The following is a 25,817-nucleotide window of genomic DNA, read 5'->3' on the forward strand; positions in this document are numbered from 1 at the left end:
GTGGTATGCAGTGCAAGGGCAAGAGGCAATGAGTCTCCACTTCAGATACAAAACTTTTTTTCCCCCCCCCTTGCCGTGGTGGTGGTCAAACACTGGAACAGGTTGCCTGGAGAGGTTGTGGAGTTTCTATCCTTGGAGATATTCAAATCCCGACTGGACATAGCCCTGGGCAAGCTACTGTGGTTGACTCTGCTTTGGGCACAGAGCAGGATTGGACTAGACAGTCTCCAGAGGCCCCTTCCAACCTCTGCTATTCTGTGTTTCTGTTTAAGTTGTCCTGTGCAAAAGAAAATAGAGAAGAGCTAAGTGATTTCTTCAAGATCTATTGTGTCTTTCTTACCTGCTTCTTGGGTACAGGATGAGCAGAAGGGTTGAGGAAATGTGTAAGCCACAAATAGGAAACATTGGCTTTCCTGGGTCAATATTTAACATGACTACTTTCCTTTTTACAGGATAGGGATTTGGAGAGGCTCCGTCGGAAATGGCTGTGTGCCTTAACAAAGCGTCAGGAGTATCTTGATCAGCAATTGCAAAAACTCGTTGGGAAGCCTGGTAAGCAAAATACTATTAAAGGTAACAATGGTGATAGGTTGAGAGAGACATGCACACACACTTTTTATCTTAATATATTGTAAAATTTAGAAAAGAAGTTAATGGAGAATTGAATCTCTGAACTCGCCAGTAATTTGCTTTCAGAGAAACTGAAGTTAGAGAAGCCTATATAAAATTGTTTGTTGTTCTTGTATACTGCATGTTTCTTCTTTGTGTGCTGAATTTCTGGGCAGAGTGGGTTTTATTCTATTACGGATGGTATAAGATCATCGACACATGATAAAGGCACTGAGTAAGAAATGTTCTCTATTGTCCTGACTGACATCCTGCTTCTCCAGATAAAACAGAAGATGATGCAGATCGGGAGGCACAGCTTTTAGAGATGAGGCTAACACTCACTGAAGAAAGGAATGCTGTAATGGTTCCTTCTGCTGGCAGTGGGATCCCTGGAGCTCCAGCGGAGTGGTATGAACATATATTGCCATATGCAAGAATGAATGTAAAAATGATGCACGGCCTGTTCCTGGCTTGGATCGTTGCCATTTTTTGCTTTCCTTAACCTGGCCTCTGTACACTGTATGAGCGAAGTTGTTAAAATTAGGCCTCTTGCTTAAATTATTTTATTAGGCTGTGTATCTGAAATCCAGAAATGCTATTTAGTAAACGATACTATTATTGATCAGAGTGTAATTATGACCTTCTGAAAAAACGGAATCAATATTTATTACCACTGCACTTACCATTTACAAAAATTAGCTAATATGTTAATTACCTAGTTCATTCACTTAAAAGGCTGCTCCGTCATAATAAAACTGCATCTACAGGAGCATTTTGTTGCGCTCCTGGTTTGAGTGGAAAGTCTGTTTAGTCAGCAAGTGTTCCATGTAATTTTCTAAACATTAAAAATTGTAAACTATGCTAGACTGAGATTGCAGTACTGTAGCAGACGAGTAACAGCTACAGATAAGGAAGCAAGGTTGTTTCACTTCAAACCTCTTGTCTTCAGTTGCCTTCAACTTTCAGAAATTTTTTTCTGAGCAAACCTCTAACAATATTTATTGATTAAATTGGGTGTCATGGAGTGTTGAGCTGAAGTTTGTTAAAGCTAGAACTTCTGAAGCATGAAAACAGCAAATGCTTGTTGGAAACACTTCAACTTTCACATCAAAGTGTTTGATTAGGTTTGAAAACGGTGGAACTTACTTGAGGAAGAATCAGTTTTGAACACATTTGCACCAGAGGAAATGCTCAGTATGATTCAAGCACCTTATATGTTACGTAAGACTCCAGCCTGCTCGTGTTCACCATAAAGTTCATCAAGTCTAAGTTTGTCATGAGATGGCTACAGCCCTTTTTTACAGCTAAGATTGCAACAAGGAGTCTTAAAGTCTTTCGTGCTTTATATTACATTTTCAGTACTTTATTAATGTTGTGTAGCTTAGGGCTAGGCCATGGAATATTTCATTTTAAAAACAAACAAAACACCACCTATGTTACCCCTTCTTCCATGATATCAAAGATGCCTTAAATGGCAGCTGTGACTCTTTAATATGTATGTTTTGCAAGAAAGAGTAATAACTGTGTAGTGTGGCAGCATTAATGCTAGTTTTAAAACTTTGACACTGAATTTTCTGACTCTCACTCTGCTGTCTTCACTGCCATCACTAACGCAGGGGGGGTTGCATTTAATAAATGTGTGTGTCAGAGTAACTAAACTTAATTTTGCTATTAGCATTTTAGAGGGAGAAAACATTTCTGAAAGCAGAGGTCAAAGAATATAGTAATTTGAAGAGAGCTGGTATAAAAGAAATACCAATTTAGTTGAGTCTCTTGGAATCTGCAACAGTAAATTAAAATAAAGCTGTTTGCCAAGGTTATCAATGGTCTGGCTTAGAATTGCAGTTGTACTGAATGTAATATGCTATGGGCTTGTCTCATAAGCTGTGTGTGCTGGGTAAACCTGCGTTAGTTTAAATGCTGCCATTGTCCCTGTCTTACATTTTAGGACTCCTGTGCCTGGTATGGAAACTCACATTCCTGTTATTTTCCTTGACTTGAACGGTAAGTGGTTCTTAAAATGACAGAAGCAGACTTTGTACAACCAATGACATTATAGAATTTAAGCAAGCTAATAAAATGAAGAAATGCCTGGAATGGCAGGTAGACTAATTTGAGAGTGCACATTTTTCACTGAAACATATTGTTTAGTGTTTCAAAATACACAGCATTATATATGGAAGGAACCATAGGTTTTAGTAATCCCAATGTTTTGCAGATATTTAATAAGTAAAATAGAAATAGTAAAATGAGTACACCTAAAGGAGTGAACAACAAAAGCCAGTGTAAAGAAAAAATTATTGTTGGGAAAGTTCTTTCTGGGGTCTCACAAGGATATAGCACTAATGCTATATCCTGTAATTTCTTTACTGGTGACTTAGAAGAAAATGTGAAGTCACTGGTAATAACGCCTGCATATCAAAAAAACATGGCATGATAAGCTCAAGTTAGTTTTACAAAGTGTGATCATATGTGTTTCTTTAAACAATGTATGTTTCAATACATCCAAATACAAGATCCAATTTGAACAATGTATTTGTCAGATACTTCTACCAAAAATGGGAAATTGTAGCCAAGAAAGCGGCAACCCTAAAGTAGTCCAGGGAGCCAACAGTGCCTAATCAGTTGAACAAATCCTTGTAAGATGTTTAAAAGAGGGTTAACACTTGGATTAGAAGCATCAGGTGAGAGTGGGGAGGTGCCTGTTGTGAGGAGGTCTTTGCTGCAATGCTGTTTACATTTATTGGTTGTTCACCTCAAAAAGCGCATTGATATATCAAATGGCTTCAGAGAGGAGCTAGTTAGTAACTCATTCATGGTGAGGGATTCGAGGCAGAACAGGTTAAGCTTCCTCTCAAGAACCAGATTAAGGCTTTGTTTAATTGTAAAAGTAAAAGTACTGTATTTTTACTTGTTCAACCAGCAGCTTATCTTTATTTAAAAAGAATCCACAACACCTAACTAATGTCAAATGCGCAATGTACTTAGTACGATTGAGCAGTAGTGCTGAAAATGTACCTGTAGGCAAGGAGGGGATGTTGACAACTGGGGAAGATTCGCGCACAGACTTTATAAGGCACGCTTGAATCTGTGTCCCCAAATCTTTGTGCACATTTTCTGTATAGAAATGGGATTCTTTTTGAAGTGGAACAATGTGAGGAGGTTTTCTTTTGTAGGTAGAGTGTAGGCAGCAAAGCTGGGAGTTAGTGATGAAAATGTGAATTCATGACTTGCGGGATGTTTTTTAAAAGTATAATCACTTTGTGTCTCCTCACCTTCTGCATTCACTTTTCTTTCTAGCTGATGACTTCAGTTCCCAAGATAACCTTGATGACCCAGAAGCAGGTGGGTGGGATGCTACTCTTGTTGCAGAAGAGGAGGAGGAATTCTTTGAACTGCAGATTGTGAAGCATCATGATAGTGAGGTAAGCAGAGATGCGGACCAGCATATATAGTTTAGGAGTCTTTTAATCGTTCTCTTTTTATATATTCAGATGTGAAAATAATGCATCAAAGACAGCATACAAAGTATACGACATTTTTTTCTTATATGACTGACTTTGTGTTTTTAAGGAATATTTGCTAGGAGTATAACCACGACTTGAAAAATAATAAAACTCAAGGATCTTCCTTCATCTAAATCCAAGCATTACAAAAGCTTAAGATTCTGAGTTCGTGTTTAAAAAAACAAAGCAAAACCCCTGGGCAAATTAGAGTACGGAAGCCCCCAGCTGAAAAACCAATCAATCTTAACTGTTGCTACAGTTAACGTATTTACCTCTGCATTGTTACATTCATTATGCTCCATTTTGCCTCATAGCTCATAGATTTACAACTTTACAATTGTTGGTTTATAATTTTTGCTATTAGGTTTAGAATCTCTGATTTATTCTTTTTACCTTAAAATTTTGCTCCTTACTCTGAAACTTATTTCTTTCTATATTTTTAGAGGAGCTTTATTCCTGATGGTTTTGGTAGGGGTTTTTGTTCTGTTTTGGTTTTAAAGCCTGGAAAGAGGCCTACCAGGCCATTTTTCTTATGGCTTGAAGATAAACCACTTAAATCTTCAGTAATACTTATATTTTAACATTCAAGAAGAGAAATTCTAGATTTTGCTGTATTGCTAGAAATGTTTCAGCGAAGTTATTTCTCAAATACAGACGGGAGAGTTTATGTGGTGTGATGGAAGATTTTCACTGCAATCTTTGTTGCTCTCTGGTTTATAAATTAGGCTAAATGGTCCTGTAGTTCTGCATATTTTATAATTTATTTGCAATGATCCTAGGTATTCAAAGATCTTTTTTTCAAGAGGAGATGTTCCAGAGTTTGAGCAAGTTGGCATTTTTAATCCCAACGTCTTCATTTGGCAAACTAATCTTGATTTTTAAATGGCCTCTTCTAAAGTGCAGGGATTTTTCTTCATTGGGAGTGAAATGGAGAAGCAGACTCTCAAAATTTATGTATTATGTATTTTTGTTAATTATGCTTAATTAATTACAGTTAATTATACACCTAATTATGCTTATTAGAGGATACATTTTTTTCCTTTGCAGGTGAAAGCAGAAGCCTCATGGGATTCCACAGTCCACGACTGTATCCAGCTCAGTAAAGGAACAGCAGCAGATGAAAGAGTTTACCTTATTGTGAGAGCCACTGTCCAGCTCAGCCATCCTGCAGAAATGCAATTAGTGTTACGCAAGCGCATTTGTGTTAATGTGTATGGCAGACAGGTATATCTTTTATAATCCTTCGCACTTTCACTCTGCCCCATGTCTGTCACTGCTTGAAGAGGGAAAGGCTGTGATTTGTGCAATATGCTGCTGCTATGACTCTTACTTTCTTTTATCTACCTTCATCTCTGCCTAAATGGAAGCACCATATCAATGGCATGCATCGAGACTTTAAGCTGCCAAGTAATTTTCATACTATCTTTTATATTGTGGGTGATAATGCAGCTTTTTTTTAAAGGCTCAATGGCATCTAAGTATGAGAGATTTGGTATTATTTATATTAACTTTTAAGTGCTTTATCCCCAGTCACTGGAAAAAGTAGAAAGAGTTAACTTCTCATGAGCTTGGAGTTCATGTTTTCGAGAAACTCTGCATTAGAAGAAACTTGTGTGTTTCCCTACTCCTGTGTTCACACATTACTGCTAACCGTTTCTATTTATGCATCCAGATATTTAGAGATAAACTAGCAATAATTGGAACAGAGGTCCCCTTGTGTAATTTGTCAAAGTTAATCACTCTTGGTCTTTTATGTTTTCCAGTTGGCTTGTGCTCTTACGATAATGTGTAGGTGAGAGCAGGATGTTTGATAAATGGAAAGCACAAGGTTGTCATTCCATTTGCAACTTCATGTCTTGAAAAATATTTAATTCTTGAGAAAGATGGTAAGGAAGAGTTTGTTCAGCGTTGCTCAGAATCCAGCTTCCCCTAGCAGTGACAATGACAAGGCAGAAAGCCTGAATTGTTATTCTGTTTGCACATCTGTAGTTAAAATCTGAAGCAAGAGCAGAAGAGGTGTGGTCACACCCAGAAACCCTGTAGGCAACTCTAAACTGCTTTTAGTGCTAGGAATAGAAGAACTACGGTTCTTGGTGCTTCGATCAGGCAAAAGCTTTTTCTCAGAAAGGGAACAGTGAATTTTTTGTCATATAGAATGGAAGCATGTATTCAATAGATAAATTGAGCCTGCCAATAATTACAGTTGTGTTAAGTCTTCATCAATTCTGTTTTCTACAAATTTAGTCAATGATGTTTTTTACTTTTATTCGACACGGAATCTTTGGCTTTCTTGCTAGGTTTCTAAAAATCCTCGTCAATAACCTTTCCCGGGTGTTCGTCTCAGCAGCATCTTTGAATGACTCATCTCTGCATTAATTCAACAGTCCAGTTCTTAACCCTGCAAGGCGCCAAGTCAGCATAAACAATGACCATGCCCCCTTAAGTCATTCTTCATAACGATCGCTTTGGTCAAGAATTTAATGCCTGTACTTGTCAATATTCAAGACAAGTCACCTACGGCTCTACCAAAAAAAAAAGAAAAACAACCCACCTCTAGAACTAGCAAATGCTTTGTGTGCTGGTTAAGTGGTCACCTTGGAATGAAGGAAGTTCATCCTTTCTCACGTATCTGAAATACAGACAAGCAAATGATTTGTCTCTTACATATTTATTGGCTAGTCTCTTGGGTTTGGACTTCTTTCTTTGTAAACTATATTCACTTCAGTTGAAATATGTTAAACTGTTTTCCTTAAAGCAAGAAATATTTTCCTTTTTTTTTTGCCTCCCCACAGGGTTTTGCACAGAGTTTCCTCCGAAGAATGTCTCACCGAAGTTCCATTCCTGGCTGTGGTGTCACTTTTGAGATAGTCTCAAATATTCCAGAGGTGAATAAGAAATCAGAGTATCTGAAATTGGCTAAGAGCCTCTAACTTTCTGATTTTTTCCCTTATTTTGAGCTTGCTAGCTCTTGCTCCTGCAAGCATAAACTATGGTTCTTATAAAAGATTAAGCGTATTTCTTTACGTGCTGTGACTTAGCAGCAACCTATGTCTTATCAACGTCACTATGTGTTTTGCTGAGCGAGTATCTATTTGCTCAGGTTCTTGAAGAAACATTTTAAAAGAGAGAGAAAAAGGGGCGTAAAGATGGGTAGGTGAAGTAGGGAGCATGAGAATATGTAGGCCTCATGTAGGGAGCATGAGAATATGTAGAAAATAACAAAGTGGCTTTTTCTAAGTAATGTCTTTATGCAGCTCTTGATTCCTGAGCATGTTCATAGTTAGATGCTAATCCTTTCCTTCCAAACAGATGCTCTATCAGAGCCCTTGTAAAAACATTAACACATGAAGAGCCAAAAGCCTGATTGCTGCCTGACTCTGTCTTTTATGTTCTGCTGTATTTAGCACTCTGCGTTGAAATGTTTCTCAACCAATGTTCTATTTTTTTCTTGCAAGTCACTTGAAATTTTGTTTTCCTCACAGGATAGATAATGCCCTGAATGTGTTTGAGCACTTTTTAATTACAAAATATCTGAATGCAGCCCTTTTGCTAATCAATGGCAGTGTCTCACTGTGGACTCACAAAAACAAAAGAACAATAACCACATATAGCTTGAGATGATGTCTGTGACAGTGGTAGGAGCACCCATGCAGTTCGCATGGCATGAATTCCTTCAATGTAACAAGGCTTATGTTTAGAAATCTCCAGTAAGACCTCTGAATCTGCCCCTGATCTTAAGGGCAAACAACGTTGAATCTGCCCTGCACGTTTTAAAAATGTGTTTTCTTCAGGACTGATGTGGGAGATTTTTATTTTATTTTAAAAGGATGTCATTTCTTTTTGTCTTCCTAGGATGCTCAAGGGGCTGAAGAGCGGGAGGCACTAGCCAGAATGGCAGCAAATGTTGAAGATGCAGCTTCAGCTGACTCTGAAGCCTATATTGAGAAGTACTTGCGGAGTGTGCTGGCTGTGGAGAACATTCTCACTTTGGATCGTCTGCGCCAGGTCTGTTTTTAAGGCTGTAGCAGACAGCAGAGAATATGCTTACTGAGAATAGTGTATGGCAATGCAGATGTTCTCATAAGTGCATACAGTGGCTAACAAACCAAAAACACCACTTCACTGCATACCTCAGCCTTACAAAGTGTGCGTGTGGCAAACATCCAAAGCAGCAAATGTAGCTCTCTTTACAGATATGTTCTCACTCAACTACCTGCAATATGGATGGATGGGACTGGGAGCTTTATATTAAATGCACTATTATGGGATGCTTGGTTTGTTTTTAAGACTGTGCACAAGTCTGATGAGGAGCAGCTGAGGGAACTGGGGTGGGTTAGCCTGGAGAAAAGGAGGCTGAGGGGGAGACCTTATCGTGCTCTACAACTACCTGAAAGGAGGTTGTAGCGAGGTGGGCGTTGGTCTCTTCTCCCGAGTAACAAGTGATAGGACAAGAGAAAACAGCCTCAAGTTGCACCAGGGGAGGTTTAGATTGGATATTAGGAAATATTTCTTCACCGAAAGGGTTATCAAGCACTGGAACAGGCTGCCCAGGGAAGTGGTGGAGTCACCATCCCTGGAGGTATTTAAAAGAGGTGTAGATGTGGTGCTTAGGGACATGGTTTAGTGGTGGACTTGGCAGTGCTGGGTTAACAGTTGGACTTGATGATGTTAAAGGTCTCTTCCAACCTAAATGATTCTATGATTCTAATTATGGTTCAGAAAAAGTAGTTGTGTGGCATTAGCTTTTGCTTTCTGAAGCTTGGGCTTTAGTAATAGTTTTCAAAGTTGCTAGTAGAATTCTTGTCAATTTGCCCATATTCTACCTTGAAGTAACCGAACCCATTCTGTCAATAAATAAGATTAACCCAATCGATGTCTTAAGTACTGTATCTTGATCTGGAAAAATACAGGAGAGAAAAACATTTATTGAAAATTGTTCTTCTGGATATAACTCATGCAAGCACAAAAGGAAGTTATGCAAAACAAGCTAGAGTATGTGCCTGCCCACTATATATTAATGGTGAAGTGTGATGCACTCTAAGTATTGAAAGCAAGTTCCCTGTCATATACAATTATTTTAAAGGATTGAAATAGGAGCTCAGTTAGGAAAGGGAGTCTTAGTCTGTAACAGTCATCTCCTAGACTCAGAACTAGCTGTAAAATCCTATGTGTGCCAATCAGCAAAATACTAGATGTTAAATTTTATCCACTCTTACGCTTCTAGCCATGTTACGTGCAAGTTTTAGATTACAGTAGACTTTACAGACAGGAGCCTATGCAATAAGGCTGTTTAGAAATCTTTTTCTTGTGTAGACAAAACTATCCTGGGATGATTGGAGCTTAGATTCTTGCAAAACATGCATATTTTCTTTGTTTTGTTTCTCTATGATTGGCAGGAAGTTGCTGTAAAAGAGCAGCTAATGGGAAAAGGAAAACTCTACCGCAGAAGCCTGAGCTCTCCCAATGTGAATCGGGTGAGTATTCAATGCCGGCATCTGCAGCATATTGAGGGCAGCACGTCCAGTCTTTCAGTTACAGGTCCCTATGATGCCGAAGTCATGGAGTATAGCAATAAATTTCCTTCTGTTTGACCCTTCAGTTTGTCTGTGCTATTTGTGAGCGTGTAAATTGCCAAGTGGAGACAAAATCTGCACATATTCATGCTTTCATCATACAGGCTAGTGTGCTTGAAAGCACCCCCATAAATCCAGACTATCTGAAAAAGCAACGTGGAAGGAATTTGTGCTTTTTATTTTTTTCCTGAACACTGGAGGTTTTTTCATTTAGCTATCAAGTTGAATTTTTTTTTTTCTTTCTTTAGAAGATTTGAAAGCAAGTTACAAGTATTTACTGAACTTAAACTTTAACAGTGTTGTGCATAAGAAAGATGAGACTTCTGTTGTCCAAAATTTGGAAAGAAATCCTTTGATAGAACGAGTAGTCAAACTTGTCAAATTATTGATCCTTCCAGGTCAATAATCAGGATTTCACCTTTCATCTCTTGGATTTCAGTTCTGCTTTAACTGCAAAACTATTTCTTTTCACCCTTCCTTGTGTTTGTCAAGAGGCGTATTTATCAGTTGTTAAGAAATAATTCTGCTTGTCTTAACTATTTCAGCTTTCTGGAAGCCGCCAAGATTTAGCACCCCCTTATAACCTGAGCAGTAACCGGGTAAGTATCTGAAGGTCTCTTGGGAAATCTTCTGTAGAAAAAAGGTAACTACAGCGACTACACTATACCAGTTACAGGGGCATAAGTGGGAAACATCTGTAAAAGATGGGGCACGCCCATGTGCTCTTTTGTATCCTTGGGTCTGTTCCTAGGACATACCTAGCTTTGGATGTGCTACACTAAACCTCTCTGGGGAAGTTCCCACGCCTTCGTCAGTCATATAGCACTGCTGCCAACCGCTGTGGGATGTACAATGGCAGACCTGAGTTGACTGGACGAGGTTAAACGTAGCCATCCATCACATGGGAGTGCATTTATCAGGAGAAATTTTCTCATTGTCAAGCTTCAGAGCTCTTCAAAGCTTTCACCTGGGTGGATGCAAACCTTCTGGATGAAGGACAAATCAGGTCCACCTCTAGGACAGAATAGAGGCCTATGAAGAGAGTCTCTGACCTTCAGAGGGAAACCAGCAGTCTTAAGCTTGTGGTGGGTGATAATTCAGCCCATTACACTACTTAAAAACAAGAGTATAGATCAAAAATACTGCTTTAGAAAGTGAAAGATTAAATTTAAACTTATTTTCCAGATCCTAGATAAACTGAAGGGTCTTCTCCTGATAGATATTCTGCCCAGCAAGTAATCATTTTAAAAGGGAGAATCTAGTGGTGACAAGGCATTTTAATGCATAATGCAATTGCATGGAATAATAGAATTTTGATGTAGTGCTCTAGCATTGGTTGCTAAATCTGATCCATGTAGAGAATGCTAAAATATGTGCAGGTAATAAAGTGCTTATAGCAACTTCTGTTTGGAGAGAACTGTGGGATGTTTCAATATTGTAGGTTTTTAAAGCAAAATTAAAGACCGGAGTTCTTAATGATTTCTGTTTTTCTCCTCCCTTCCCCTCAATGATTTCTCTCATTGCATGTTTCAGAGTCCAAAGGTCCCAGCAGAGGTAATGCATTAGGTCCACCTAATGAGTGGGATAATAATTTTATCTCACTATAAGGTTTATTTTGCTCACTTACATGCTTTTACTTCCTGCTTTGAACAGATGCTGCTGTTGGTGTCTCATTTGCATAGTACGCAGCAAATGAGTTTTTTCCATTGAAAAGCTTGTCATTAATGCAGTGTGAAACTGGTACAAATGAGAGAAGATTCTCCTTCTTGGGTGCACCTTATGGTTTGTCACAGATCTATAGCTATTTAATGCCATTTCTCACAGTACTTTGGACAGGGTGAAGTTATTTCAGAAGTGGCCTCATCTCAGCTAAAAAAAAAACAAAGATAGACATGAAAGCAAGCAAATATATGCCAGTCATGTGTACATTAGCCTGGAGGTGAGATAAACGTTGAGAGTTTCTTCCAAATCTTTCTCAGACTTTATGGCTTCAGATAGTGCAGTGTTAACAACTCTTGATTTCTATGAAAGCATGATTTTAAATTAATACTGGGCCAATGGAAAACATGTTTATCCTTAGTATCATGTTAACACTCTTGGAGGAATGACTGTCCCCTTAGTTGTACCAAGCTTTGGTTAACCAGAATTAATTGGTAGTGGTTTGCATGAGGTTTTGCAGCTCTTCACTGTGGTTGATGTAGCCGCTGACAAACACTGTACTGCTGTAATATGGAGCTGAGATTGTGTAGCTTACCTCCTTGCTTGCAGCGTGCTTCATTTCAAGGCACTTGTTGCTCAGGACAGGGGGGGTGCAAACTCCCCTGTTAGAATTTTCTAATTTCAAATGGATCTCTGGTTCAGTTTCCGTAGGGAGATGAACAAAAGTGTTTGTAATCACAGTGAAATGTTAAACAAATTCTTAAATGTTCCTATAGCACACAGACATCATAAAGCACATGACTGATATCAGTCATATCTATTTTAGCATGAAGGATCTGAGAATGGCTTGTAAGGCGGAGTTTCAGCGAAGTTAGATGTCTTTGTCACTTGCAGAGAAATGTAGTGAAAAAGAAGTTTTATGACTTCTCCATAAAGTCATAAATCATTATTTTACCAGGAATTTGGTTTTGTTTACAAGTGACTATAATAAGCTGATCTCAAACAAGTGGTTTATTATATCATAAGAAACATCAGTCACAGGATAGTAACGGCATCCTGAATTGGGTGGAGAACTAATCTGTCAAGCCTGCGTACTTTAATACTAGTGGAAGCTCTCCTCACATTTCAGAATATTCCTATCCTTAACTTCTATTCCTTTACTTCATTTTTCTCTCCAATTTTAACATTATTATTCCTTGCATTCCTTCTGTCTTTACCATGGATTTTTACCTTTGGGGAAAGGGCCCTTGAGTCTCATTCCTCTATGTAAAGCACCATTCATGCTGGTAAAGTTATGAATGTGGACGCTGCTTCATTCTTCAGCACTATGAATAGCCAGGACTCGTTCCCCTGTAAACAAGAATATTAAACAAGTTAGAAGTAAAGGTGATGTTGGTACAACTAAAACAGGCAGATCAGAAGTTTCCAGAATTAGGACCCGGATTCATCTTGCAGCCATAGTTGAATCTTCATTACTACAAACGTGGATTGGGTGGTCACACCCCCATGAAGAGCTAGAAAAGCCCTTCTCCAGGACTGGAGCAGAGGCGTGGGTTTGGCACCTTTTGAAAAAACATCGAAGTATGTCTCTGCGTACTGACACCACAGAGAGCTTTCAAAGAGCAGGATGACTCTCACACCGAGATATGCGTTCATCTGAAATATTTAAGTCACCATTGGGATTTTTTTAACAATAACTCATAAGATTAAGCTACCTAACTGGCTGAGAAGGCAAGGAGATGCCTTCTAAATTTACTTCAGAAGACAGTCTTACAGATGTTTCATATTAAGTTAGCACGACTGTATTTAGTCTCACCTCTAAGTTATATCTGCTTGCTTAAATGAGAACAAGCCAATTTTCACTCCTGTTATCATTGCAGATGTGGTTACAAGAGAGTGAGGTGAATTTTATTTCATCTTGCACGTCAGCACATGTCAGGTGATGCAGGAGTGTAGAGTCTCTTAGTGATGATATAAGATACAGAGCTGGATTTTTATGTTCCAGGGTGCTTGCATTGGAAGTTTAAAAATTCAGTTGACTTAAACTGCATGAATCAGATGCACAAAGAATGGAAGGCACCTCTGACTTGTTTTACAGGTCTTCAGACTATAATCACATACTGATGAAAAATGTCATGAGTTGTTCTTAAAATACCTTTGCACAATAGCCATTCTGTCTTTGACAGTCATCCTTCCTTTCCCAGAGGTCCAGTAGTTTGTAGCTCAAAAGCCAAATACGACAAGATTGTGTCACTTAACCTTCAGGTTTTACTGGGAACCAGAATTTTTTCACCAGATTGGTTCCATGTAGATCAATTTGAATAATCTTGCTGTTCATGAGAACAAGTGCCTTTTGTCCCATCTGTATGCTTATATTTAAGTGCTACATGGTCACCTTTTCCTAAGCCTTTTCTGAATTGCTAAAATAATAAAACACAAGAACTATTCATTTCTTTTACCCAGTGGCAGCATTTTAATGGTCTGTCAACTTCAAGAAAAGAATTGTTGTCAGGTAAAGCCTACAGATGACTTAAGTAGTAATCACCCATATTTGCTCTAAAGATTTTGTGCATGTCGGTGCTGACCTGAAATAAATTCCCTGGTGTTTTTCATGGAGGATGTGTGAAAGAAGGGAAGGCAGAGGAGAAGAAGGAGAAGGTATTATAGAAATAAAACACTTTATAAACAGCTCTGTATCAAAATACATCAAGGGACATGCATTCTTCCAGTGGCTATTTTTGATTTGTTAAATTAAGTCACTTGACCTCTGTTTGGTCACTTGGCAGAGACCAAATATATTCACGAAATGACGGCTCCTCTGGGCAAATGATTTACAAGCTTCCTTCCTTTCTCTCACCACCCTTCTTGATAGAGGAAAGATTCACTGCACTTAAATAATACCAATTGCTTAGACTTAAAGTTTAAGTGTTTCAGTTAGTAAATGAACAAAGCAATCATGTGAGAGTGCTATATAACACGCATATGTGAAACTTGGGAACTTCATCAAGTTAATATAGTTAATAATTCTTTTTTTTTTTTTATTTTTGTGAGATTGAGATGGGTTATCTTTCAATCCAGCTTAGTGAAATCAATCATTCATGAACTACCTTTTGCCTCTGCAGATTCTTCGCACAACAGTTGACCCTTTCAGTTGTCTCCAGTATTTTCTTTTGCAAATGTTTCTCCACCTGTTGCCCTGATTTGCCTGCTTTTTAGTGGTTTGCTGTCATCTCGGAGCTGAGGCTCACATTACCCCTAACAAATCTGACCTTCAGTCTAAAATGATGATCTTTCCGCTCTCTCCAAAGCAAGTGTTATTTAAAAACCCAACATGCCTTAAATATATGGCCAGACAAATCCTTTTCCCAGGTGCACATTCATGTTCTCAGGACCTTCATTTTATTTAACCAGGCAATATATTTAAAATTATGTGGAAAATGTAGTCATCCATAATATCAAGGATGAAGCAAAATTTCCTAAAGATCCTAAGAAAAAAGGCTTTTCCTAAGGAAAAAGTTGCTAAATACTGCCATTCTTTCTGTACAAGATGAATATTCTGAAAGTGTTTTGCTCTGTTTCTTACCTACTCCATTTTTTTTTTCATCATTCTCCAAACAGGTCTAGAAAGTCAAGATACTTGCCTGAAATTATTTTTGTTGGAACAGTCAATGAAGGGCTCTTCTGACTCAACAAATCATGATTCAGAAAATGATTCAGTTGCTCCTTACCTGCATTGAGTCGGTGTTTTAGTAAGCTAGAAAACTTTCCCATAATAGTCTTTCTGTTTCTTATGTCTCTGTGGTCTCCAGAAGCACTTAGACTTGGCCTAGAGATAGAAAATTGTTAAGACATGTCACCTTTATCCATTTGTCTTTAGTCAGTGGATCATTATCCTAAGATCCAAAAGTAACACAAATCAAGCTTTGTTATGTCCTCCAAAAAAGAAGCCTTCAGACGCTTTGCACTCTTCCATAGTTCTTTTTCTTAACCTAATGCCAACATCTACCAGGCTGATGGCAGACCAGACCAGAAGGCAACAAAACCAAACAGTATTTCAAGATTGTTTGAGTCTTGTGATGACTTCCCACCAAATAGTCTTCTATTTTTTTTTTTTAAACTCCTTCAGCACCACTGAGCTGGTGCATCCAAAAAATACTGAATTACACTGAGATATTTTCCCTGTCTCTATAGAGTAGGAACTCTTTTCTCATGTTTTGACTCTTCTCTTGCAAACTAACCCGTAAGTGGGAGCCAGAGAAGGAGACTTCAGGAAACATTTCACATCCCAAAGGGGAGGAGAGTTTGAGCGTAGTCTGAAGTCGTTGGCTGTTTCCATGCTGGCTTTCAATGTCTGCTGCAGTGCATGAAATGATCAAAATGGCAGGATAAGAAAGCAGTCTCTGAAGCAGTATTTTGAATGGATATAAGTGGGGCAAGACTGCATGCGGTAAGGCCACCTGAAAGAAACCTGCTCTAGCTGAAACACAAGACTGCAAAAGCCTGAATAAGAGTTTCTGGGAAGTGGAATAGGAAAGACTGTTTCATAGAAGCATTTTGTGGAAAGAATTTTCCAGGCATAGGCATGACTTTTTGATGTGTGTAAGACGTAAATGAGTTGCAGGTCAAAGATAATGCTTAAGTTGGGGGCTTAAGGTATGGGTAGAACAGCTCTATCATCCATGCTGATAGAGCAGGAAGCTTTCAAGAAGGGCTTAAACACCAAAGTCTTCAAAAATACAAGACTAAACAAACCCCTGGTATTACTGCTAGTCCCAGTCTGGGTTATATCAGTTTTGACATTCAGGATGGCTGCCTCCAGTGAACTCAGACATCCATTAGTCTTCAGGTATCCCAAACGTTACTTCACAGAAACACCGCCTGTTGTCTCTACATCTGATAATACGGACGTTAGCTAGTAGAGGTCTGAAGATGGGTGCTGCTCTGCAAAAGTGCAAGTTGCTTGCTATTCAAAGCAGGAGAGCTTCTATGGGACTAACTTATAGATCCAAATGGAAACGATTTTTGCTCTGGGCTGCTCAGTGTGACCTTCAACTCATTGGAGAAATCTATTCCTCCTATCCTGGCTTATTTATTATTTGTGAAACATTCATGACTTCAAGTTACAGTTAAGATTAGTTTAGCTGCCTGTCATTTTTCTGTTCAAGGTCGGATTATTTCCTTGCATCCAGCAGCATGAAGCTGCTTGAAAAGGGGCATTTCCCCCTCTTCCTCCAGGAAAAATACATGAAACTTGTGGTCTGGGATGTATCCATCCCTTGTGACTCCTTTCTAGTATGTTCACTGTACCATCTCATTGTGAAAGTATTTATCTTTGTTATGTCTTTTAAAAGAACAAGCAAGATTAGATACAGATACAATGCAACCCACACAAGTTCAGATGTTGTACCAACCATAGCATAACTCTTTACCAGAAGTGGGATCAGACTTCAATTTGTGTCGGTTTGGCTGCACCATCCTGTCTTTGCAACCTCTATTTCTGGAAAGGTGAAACTTTGCAAGCCTGTAGTCCTGAGGGCACTCTGCTACCTGAACAGGACAACACTTTTCCACAAGACATTGAGACTTGTTGTAGCATTTAAGCCCAGATTCTTTTGACCCATAGACTCTTAAATGGATATTGAATTGCCTTAAGGTCTCCTATAAATTAAGTAAATTAGCACCGTGTAGCTTTATTAGAGCCTGCTCTTTAGCCGTGCAAAGGAACCTCTTTGACAGGCATTGCGAGTGTGCCTGTATCAGAAGTTGCAGGACAACCACATGGATTTCAGTGCCTACCTTTCAGCTCAGCACACCTCACGTGGGGCTCGGTTTGGTGAAGCAATATACTGTCTTGTATCCGCATGAAACTTTCAGCAGAGACACCCTCTGGCCAGTCACTTAGTGTAATCATTGCAGACAAATCTGTAAATGATTTTACATACCAAGATGATAGAGTTAGGAAAAAAAGGTTAGGCCACATAGATTCTTGACACTCGTGCACCGCTGTGAAATACTAGCTTGGAGATTCTCTCTGTTAGCCAAGACACTTAATCATTGAGCCCGTTGCTGACCCTTAAGGTTGAGATGAAAGATGCAAAACCACAGTGGACCTTTGTAAAAGCGAGAGAAATCGCACCCCACACGTAGAATGGGATCCATGTGAAAACCCAGCTAGAGAATCCTGGGACCTTGGGAAGGCAGATGGCCTACTGCCTTCTTGGTCACTATTTCTTCCTACCTCGTCTACACTCAGGCTCTGAAAATCATTGTGTTTCATCTTCACTAACCATGTCAAAACTCTAATCTGTCTTTACTTAATCTTTTTCTTGGTTCCTGGTATCCGCAGCTTGTTGTCATGTATTCCATTTCCCTCTTTTCCAGGCTGTTAAAAAAAATTGCACTACAACAGTTGTTTCCTCTTGATCCGATCCACTCATCCATTATCTGACCCTAGGCACTAACATCCAGCCTTTAAGTCTAAGATCGTATTTCTTTTCTTGTTCAGAGCTCTCTCTGTCCTCATCCCTTCTCTCTGACACTCTATATCCACATTTCACTTGTGACCACTTCCTAAGCAGATACACAAAATATTTAGGAATTTTGGGCGGACAGTACTATTTTATTTTCACCTGGCTGTAACTTTTCCCCTGGTTGTAACTTCCAAAACACAGCTGTGCAATTGAGAGAACTATTATAGCTTTAAGGTCTGTAAGTAGACTTCTTATGTGCCTTGATGCTGATGGGAGCTGAGGGTGCTTATCTTTGCAGGACTGGGTATTTCAACTAAAAGTGCCTCTGGGGAAGGGTCTTTCCTCAGTTCTGTGCTTTCTGAACTTTGCAAAGGGGCTGTGCAGGCTGGCGTGGTATGTAAGTATTGTTGTACTCTTGCTGGTGTGCTAACTTTGAAAAATACCCTTTTTTTCTTTTTTTTTTTTTTTTTTTTTTTACCTAGGGCCGATGGGAGAGTCAGCAAGATGTATCCCAAGGTGCCACAAATTCCAGTAGAGGCATTAGTCCATCTCGTACCTCTCTGCCGGGCTCTGGGCAACAAAACCACTCTCCTGATCCGGGTAAGGGCTCTCCTAAAGCTAAAAAAACTTTCCTAAAAATGGAGTGAAGTTACCCCAGCTCCTGAACATCAGATAAAGCTGAGCTGCTTTCAGAGATGCAGAGAAATTTATTCTCCAGAGCAACGTTCATGCGGTTCCCTCTATGTGAATAATTAGCAGTTGTGGCGAAGCTACTCAGACTCTAGACTATTCCAACTAGCCTTTCCTTTAACTGTGTTACTAGTTCTGCTAAATGCCACATGGTTGTCTGAAAATGCAGTCTTATCTCAGGAGCTCAATTTCTAAAGCCAAAAGTTAGCTGGGCTCAGAAAGTGCTATTTATTATGTGAATAAACCAGCTGTACTGGTTTAACCCAGTCAGCAACCAAGTACGACACAGCTGCTCGCTCACTCTCCCCCCAGTGGGATGGGGGAGAAAATCGGAAGGGCAAAAGTAAGAAAACTTGTGGGTTGAGATAAGAACAGTTTAATAATTTAAATAAAATATAGTAATAATAAATTGTAATGAAAAGGAAAACAAAACAGAAAAAGAGGAACAAAACCCAGGAAAAACAAGTAATGCAACTGCTCACCACCTGCAACTGATGACCAGCTAGTCCCTGAGCAGCAATCGCTGCCCCCCCGGCCAACTCCCCCCAGCTTATATATTGAGCATGACATCATATGGTATGGAATATCCCTTTAGCCAGTTTGGGTCAGCTGTCCTGGCTGTCTCCCCTCCCAGCTTCTTGTGCACCTCCAGTCTCCTCGCTGACAGGGCAGTATGAGAAGCTGAAAAGTCCTTGACTTAGCGTAAGCACTGCTCAGCAACAACGAAAACATCAGTGTATTATCAACATTATTCTCATCCTAAATCCAAAACACAGTACAGAAAATTAACTCTATCCCAGCCAAAACCAGGACACAAGCAAAGACAATAAGGCTAATAAGGCTGCTAATGTTTTAGAAAATAAGCAGCACTGGAATGGGATGGATTATTTTGCAGCTGATGTGCCTAATGTGTAACTGAGTGCAGAGATACACAGTAGTGATATTTTGTATGTCTAACTAGGTTTTCTCAAGGAGGGGGGGGAGTAGTGTAGAAAAAATGGCAGTATGAGTAAGGAGAGTTGAATGCTCCTAACTTTTTCCTTTTTCTTAACTTGGGTCTTCTCATCTTTTATTTCTAGTAAGTTTTGTAATCGTTGTTAAAATTGTGTGCTGTATGGACATCCTTTTTCAATTTTGCTTCTTGGTTGTTTTTTTTTTTTTCCTGCTTCTGCAAGTTATAAAGCATTTTATGTTTCCAATTGCAAACAACAAGCTTTTTCACACTCTCTGTACTGAGGCCACAGATTAAGACCTACCCAAATTCATATGTCCCTTTCAAGGGAGGAGAAAGCACTCAGTGTTTTCCCTTGGCTAATGGTTTGACCACCGGAAGATGTCATCTTAGACTAAAATGGTAACAGTTTTGTAATTTTTTTTTAGGGTGTTTTGGGTTGGTTTTTTTTTTTTCTTTTCCCCAAAGGATAACTGTTATAATTTTTTAATTTTTCCAACAGGTATTGGTAGCCTTGCTGCTTCCTATCTGAATCCTGTAAAGTCCTTTGTGCCTCAGATGCCAAAGCTACTGAAGTCTCTCTTTCCTGTTAGAGATGAGAAAAAGGGCAGGCAGACCTCTCCCCTTGCACAGCAGGTAAAACATTAAATCGAATAGGCTATGCAGTAATATTGGTGAGTGCTGTTAGACTTGCTGGTGAAGTGCTATTTTATATGTTGTTGCAGTGCAAACCAAGCTTTTAGTCATAGTAAAGCCTTGCGATGCATTTCCCCTCCGTTCTGTCCAGAGATAGCGAAGCTGTTTAAACTTACTGATACACTCAGCCCACTTGGCTTTTTAAAAGTGCCAAGTACACTACCAGCGTGATTTATGGTAATACCCCTTGCAGCAACAATAGTAAAATTTATGAAGTGCACTTAGTGTTGTTTGTGTATTGCCAAGTGGAAAATGTAATTCTATTTTTAATTCATTATTTCATACACCATTCCCCCCTGCCCCTCGCCCCAGCTAATGTCACCTTTTACCATCTTCTGCTATGTACTTTGGACAGTTGCTTCTGTTCATTCTCTTATCTATTCCACATGTCGGAGAAGCATTTGATTTTTTTCTTTTTTTGGATGCTGTGCTGCAAAACTCCACCTGCTCCAGATGTGGCTTCTGCGCTCTGAGCAGTAGCTAACGCATGGTCAAGCAGACTAGAAAACACTACTGTCTTTTAAAAAAACCAGATGAAATACAGAATCCCATTATAAATAACATTTTATCCTTTATTTGAGAGTAGTTTATTTATAAAGGAGTAGTCCTGTATAGTGTAAGTCTGGAAGATTTAAAAAACTGTTACAAAGATAAACCTGGAGCCAGATCTCACTTGTTAAAGTTTGTGGAAGTCCATTCTGTCCATGCTCACTGTGCTGTCTTCTTGTTCACTTGTCTGGAGTTCTGGAAGCACCAGAACCATACCTCTTCACATGCAGACAAATGTTTTAAAGTGTATCTTTTTCGAAACAAAGCAAAACAAATCCTAAAATCCCCAAGCAACTATTTTTTGTGATTGGATCCAGACATTCTGTTCCGTTGTTTGCTACAACTAAACTTGCTGTTGTAAAAATGTCTGAGGATTACAGGAAGTTTTGTCATTGTAGAAGTACAGTGAAATATTAAGTAAATAAACAGACCAAAAATAAATACACTAGCACTTAAATATTTTTAACAGTAACTTATGACAGACCTACCACAAATAAAAGTAAGGCGGATTCAAAATATTTTTCGTTTGACTGTGGTTTTATTCTCTACAAAATAATAACAGGAGCAAATTTTACTCCCGAATCTTACCTAATTTAATGCTTTACATTTTCATGTTGCCTTTTGCTTACAACAGCCTTAGTGTCGAGTCTGGAATTGTATAACCTTACTCATCTATGAAATTCAGAGAATTAAAATTAAGACAGTGGCTTTCTTAAAGGTAGTCGGGTAGCAAAAGATGCAAATAGGTGCTCTTTACAATTGCAGTGAGAGCCTTTCACAACTTCTTGAATTCGTACTGAATCAATGAGAGCTGAGATTACAAACGAGGCCTAATTTCCTGCCTCTAGTCTAACCACCTGTTCCCACTCCTTCCTGCTGTTCAAGATCAGTCTTGTATTATTTGTCTTGAAGTCAGTTTTTAAACTACAAAGACATCTATTTAAAGAGATTTTAATTTATATTATGGATTACTATGGAAACTCAAGTAATCAGATCATGATCATAACAATTTTTAATAGGAGGGAAAATGCTATTTCTGCTTTGTTTTAAAAAAAATAAAAGCTAGTATATTAACAGGAGTGTGTGATGTTTTCATGCTTGGTTGCATTGGAGAGCAACCTAAAAGTTTTTCCGTGACCGCTGGATCTGTATAATAAAATGAAATCTTAAAATTATTTGCTACTTTTGTAATAGAACAAGTCAATTGTATTACAAATACACCTCACTGGTTTCAGAGGTTTATAGATATTCTCTGCAGCTCGACCAGTAAGGAGGCAGGGCTTCTTCACTCCTGTTAGCAATCACAGTACATAGACGAGAGAGCAAAAATTTAGGGAACTGCTACAGAATTAGCTACAGCTTCTTCTGTGCAGCACAAAAAATAAATACGTGCTGTTGTAGCAAGACTGGCTTTAAGATCATAAATACCATGTCTCGTAATCTTTCTTGCTGTTTCTTTATAATGGCCTGATGATGCAAATGTGGCCAGAAGAATTTAAATGGTGGCGGTGATGAATGGCTATTGTATTCAGTGGATGATGGGGCTGCTATGGGGGTCAGTGTTTGGCAATCAGCTTTAACACCTTATCGCTAACCTGCCAGAGAGAGACAGCAAGCTAGTAATTCTTGCATAATTATAGTAAACTACGCAATAGAGAGGACACAAAAAATGATATTTCTGAGTCTCAGAAAATACAGAACAATGCATCGTAGTTCTGTGGAAGAATAAAACTTTGATACACAGTGGCAGGGGACATAAATGAATGTGCAAGGTGAGAGTAGGAGGTAAACTACAAAAAGTGTAAGGGGGAGGTGAAGCCAAAAGGATTTTTTTGGCTGTAATTGCAAAGGAATCTGACCCCTAATCACGAACTGATGGACTTCTGTTGCCGTAAACAACAAATTGGGAGAGCTGGGTTCAGAACTAGAAATGACTAAAGGAATGCTTTACAAAGCAAATGGAAAGATCGAAATCATCCTTTCCTGGCTAAAAGCAAACGAGCAGATATGTAATAACAGGTTTTTTGAACATAAATACCAAAAAGCTAAGTGGATCAGTTCATTACTTTCTCCTGGTTCATCAAACAACTACAGTGAAAGAGAATTTCCAAAGTTATGTCAAGCTTCCTTTTCAGTGCATATCTGTTACATTATTTGAGAATACTTAATTATCTAATGTCATTAAAACCCATTCTGGAAAAATGCTGGTGAACCATCTTGAACTAGATGGCTGGCCCAGCTGTTGTATTAAATCTCCAATATGTTACAGTCAAATTACCAGGGTTAGATGGCTGTATATCTCTGCAGAAAGCATCAGATTTGTTTTGTTGCGCCTTGTAAGCAGGGTCTTATGGCTAGGTTGATTTTAGTGCTTTTGAGCATCATTTCCAAGGGAGCAGTACTTAACTGTTTTCCAAGTTTATAACTGAAGTTAAGTTCATTATGACCAAGCAGCTCTCCGAGTGGATGCGTTACCGAATCTCTGATTCTGTGCGAGTAAACAGAAGATGGAGTTCTGATCACTCGTTCTGAAAATACTTTTTTTTTTAATTTATTTTAGCAGCTTTTTATTTCAATCACATGCTGTTTCTTAGGCTGGCATCAACTTTAAAGTAAGAGAGCACGTACAAAAGTTAACTTAACAAAATGGTCTTTCCCGATGCTGTTTTTGTTTATAGTCAGTGGTTGCCTGAGTTTCAAAAATGCAGAGACATTCCAGTCAAGGTGGTGGCAGCTAACGGAATTGCTGTCTTTGACCTTCTGATGCAAGTTTAGTAACTAATCTGGAGAATAATGAACCGCAATTAATGAAATCTGCTCTCGTATTCAAGTGTGTTTCTCAGACAGCACATAAAATAATTGAAAGAACTTCCTGCTCTCTAATTAGTTAGATTGAATTAATTTGGCATAATAGGATTCTTTATGTAACTAGCAGAGTGGCTTCCGATGAAGCTGTTTATGTACCTAAAAGATTGGTTTCTGATGAAGCTGTTTATATACTTTTAAGTTAGAAAATGCCTATTTTCTCCATTATTGATGCCTTTAAATTAATTGCCAGTAGTCTGTAAATAAAAAAAGCCAACAATTTAAACCTTTTTGGATTGCTGGAATTGCTTTTTATTTTCCTAGTCTATTCTTTAAAAAGCTTAGTACCGCAGCGTGCAAGATTTCAAGCCTTACCAAACCTTATTGCTGATGGGCAAAAGTTTAAAATACTTGTGTAAAATATGCAGGTGGATGGAGAATCAGACTTTCATCTATGTGTGTTTAATTATATTATGTATATGCTCTTGAAGCTTGTCTTTTTTATTAACATGCTGAGGCTTTCATAGTGTGCACCAAGCAGAATTACTGTTCTTTACCTTATGACCCTGTTGATCTCCAGGAACTGCCCGTGTAATTACATTTTAGGGCATCATTGGGTGCTGACATTAAAAATGTACATATTAAATTTCAGTTTCTGTTTTTTGACATTGCTGTGGCAGAAGCACATTCCTCTGACCAATGTGCATTTGGTAAGTGGATTTTGGTCACCTTCATACTCTAGAACCTTGTTGGATGTTCAAATGTCTTTTTGTTAGCACATGGCTTAAATGAGAGGTCTTCAGTCACAGCTATGTTAAAAAATACAAACTATTTGAATTTCCATACGCTAATGTAATTCATTTTTGTTTTGTGGTATAGAAATGCAGACACATGGCACATGGAGGGGGCAGCTCTCAATTTTTTCTCTTTTACCTTCTGATGCAGATGTAGTAATTAATCTTAAAAAATAATGAAATGCAGTTAATGAAAAGCTATCTAAATAGACAAAAGCCTTTTTCTGGCAGTGCATTAAAAAATAACAGTTTCATGGATGTGCATGGTGCATACTATAATTGCTAGAACTGACCTTCCTTAATCAAATGTAAATAATGTGGCCTCAGAGAACCTTCTTTAAAATCTTGAAGGCTTTTTTCAGAGTTTCAAATAAAGAATCATTTGGATGCTACAATCAGCATAGCTCGACAGATCCTCTGTGGCCAGCTGAGCTCGTATGTGTCTAGTTCTTGTGACTGAGTTGTTAGTGTTTTGATTTCTTTCTGAGTTCAGTTTTCGCTATCATCCTCATACAAATAGTATTTAATGAGAATGAGTATGGAAAACTGGCTTTTAAAGTTCTTAGAGCAAACCACTGAAACTTCTTTATGAACTAACTTGAAAATGGTTATGAATTATCCTTTTAAATCAGCCCAGAACTAGGAATGAAGTAATTTAACTGCATAGAAAACAGTTAATTTTGCATAAAGTATATTAGAAATGCGGAATTCAAAAGTATTATTGCAGGCTGAAGTGTTCCACATATGGAAGGAGGAATAAGAGGGTTTTGTTTGGGTTAATATTTAAATACACAGTGTCTTTAGAGAAGAAAACAAACAAACACCAAAAAAACCAACAAACTAACTTGTACTGGGTTTCAGATCTCCTTTTGGAATGCAGGAGATTTTATATTTGAATGATTAATGACTTTAAAATTATTTTAAAATTGAGGGCAGAGAGGAATATTGTTGGTGGGGGACCTTTTTAAAATGGATTCAGCTTTTTTGGCTGTGTACTAGGGGATTCAGAATTCTTACTGCATTGCTGTGTATGTCTTGTGAAAGTATTTTATTCCTAGTGCTCAAAACTGATTTAAATCTACATTTAATGAAGCAACTGTTACGCCCTGCTGCAGAAGTTTCCAATAGCTGCTTTTAAATGGTGATGTGAACATAATACTGTCAGTGTGACAGTCCTTGAGCTCAGGACTATCTGTGGATGGTAAAGCATAGACAAGAGCAGTGGAAGTTTTCTGATAGTGCCCTTTTAGAATTGCATCAGCTATAACCTTGGCTAGACCATTTCTGGAGCTTGGAGGATAATTCTTGTACACGCTGGCCCAGTCTGTTCTGTTAACTGCCACTGAACTTTCCGTGTATTGGGTGTTAACATTGAAGGATTTTCATCCAGTGTCATGAAGTCAAAAAGCTTTGTACTGAAGTCATCAGTCACCATTGTCAGAGGCATTTTACAAAACGTTTAATGACATAGAAATACCAAATGTGTTTTTCTGAGCTCATTGAAGAGGTTGCCA

General features: G+C 38.5%; 1 protein-coding gene across 1 annotated transcript in view; it reads left to right on the forward strand.

Annotated features, from left to right (window-relative positions):
• The window catches only part of KIF13B (kinesin family member 13B), a 75,334-nt gene that overhangs the window by 40,827 nt on the left and 8,690 nt on the right, over positions 1–25,817 (forward strand). The window contains exons 26-37 of the mRNA XM_009581422.1: positions 453–552; positions 891–1,017; positions 2,558–2,613; positions 3,910–4,034; positions 5,163–5,339; positions 6,908–7,000; positions 7,968–8,120; positions 9,512–9,589; positions 10,234–10,287; positions 11,222–11,242; positions 18,300–18,417; positions 19,962–20,095. Coding sequence (XP_009579717.1) covers positions 453–552; positions 891–1,017; positions 2,558–2,613; positions 3,910–4,034; positions 5,163–5,339; positions 6,908–7,000; positions 7,968–8,120; positions 9,512–9,589; positions 10,234–10,287; positions 11,222–11,242; positions 18,300–18,417; positions 19,962–20,095 — 1,236 coding nt within the window. The remainder of the gene's footprint in view (positions 1–452; positions 553–890; positions 1,018–2,557; positions 2,614–3,909; positions 4,035–5,162; positions 5,340–6,907; positions 7,001–7,967; positions 8,121–9,511; positions 9,590–10,233; positions 10,288–11,221; positions 11,243–18,299; positions 18,418–19,961; positions 20,096–25,817) is intronic.

The sequence above is a fragment of the Fulmarus glacialis genome, unplaced genomic scaffold (genome assembly GCF_000690835.1).
Source record: "Fulmarus glacialis isolate BGI_N327 unplaced genomic scaffold, ASM69083v1 scaffold907, whole genome shotgun sequence".
Lineage (NCBI taxonomy): Eukaryota > Metazoa > Chordata > Aves > Procellariiformes > Procellariidae > Fulmarus > Fulmarus glacialis.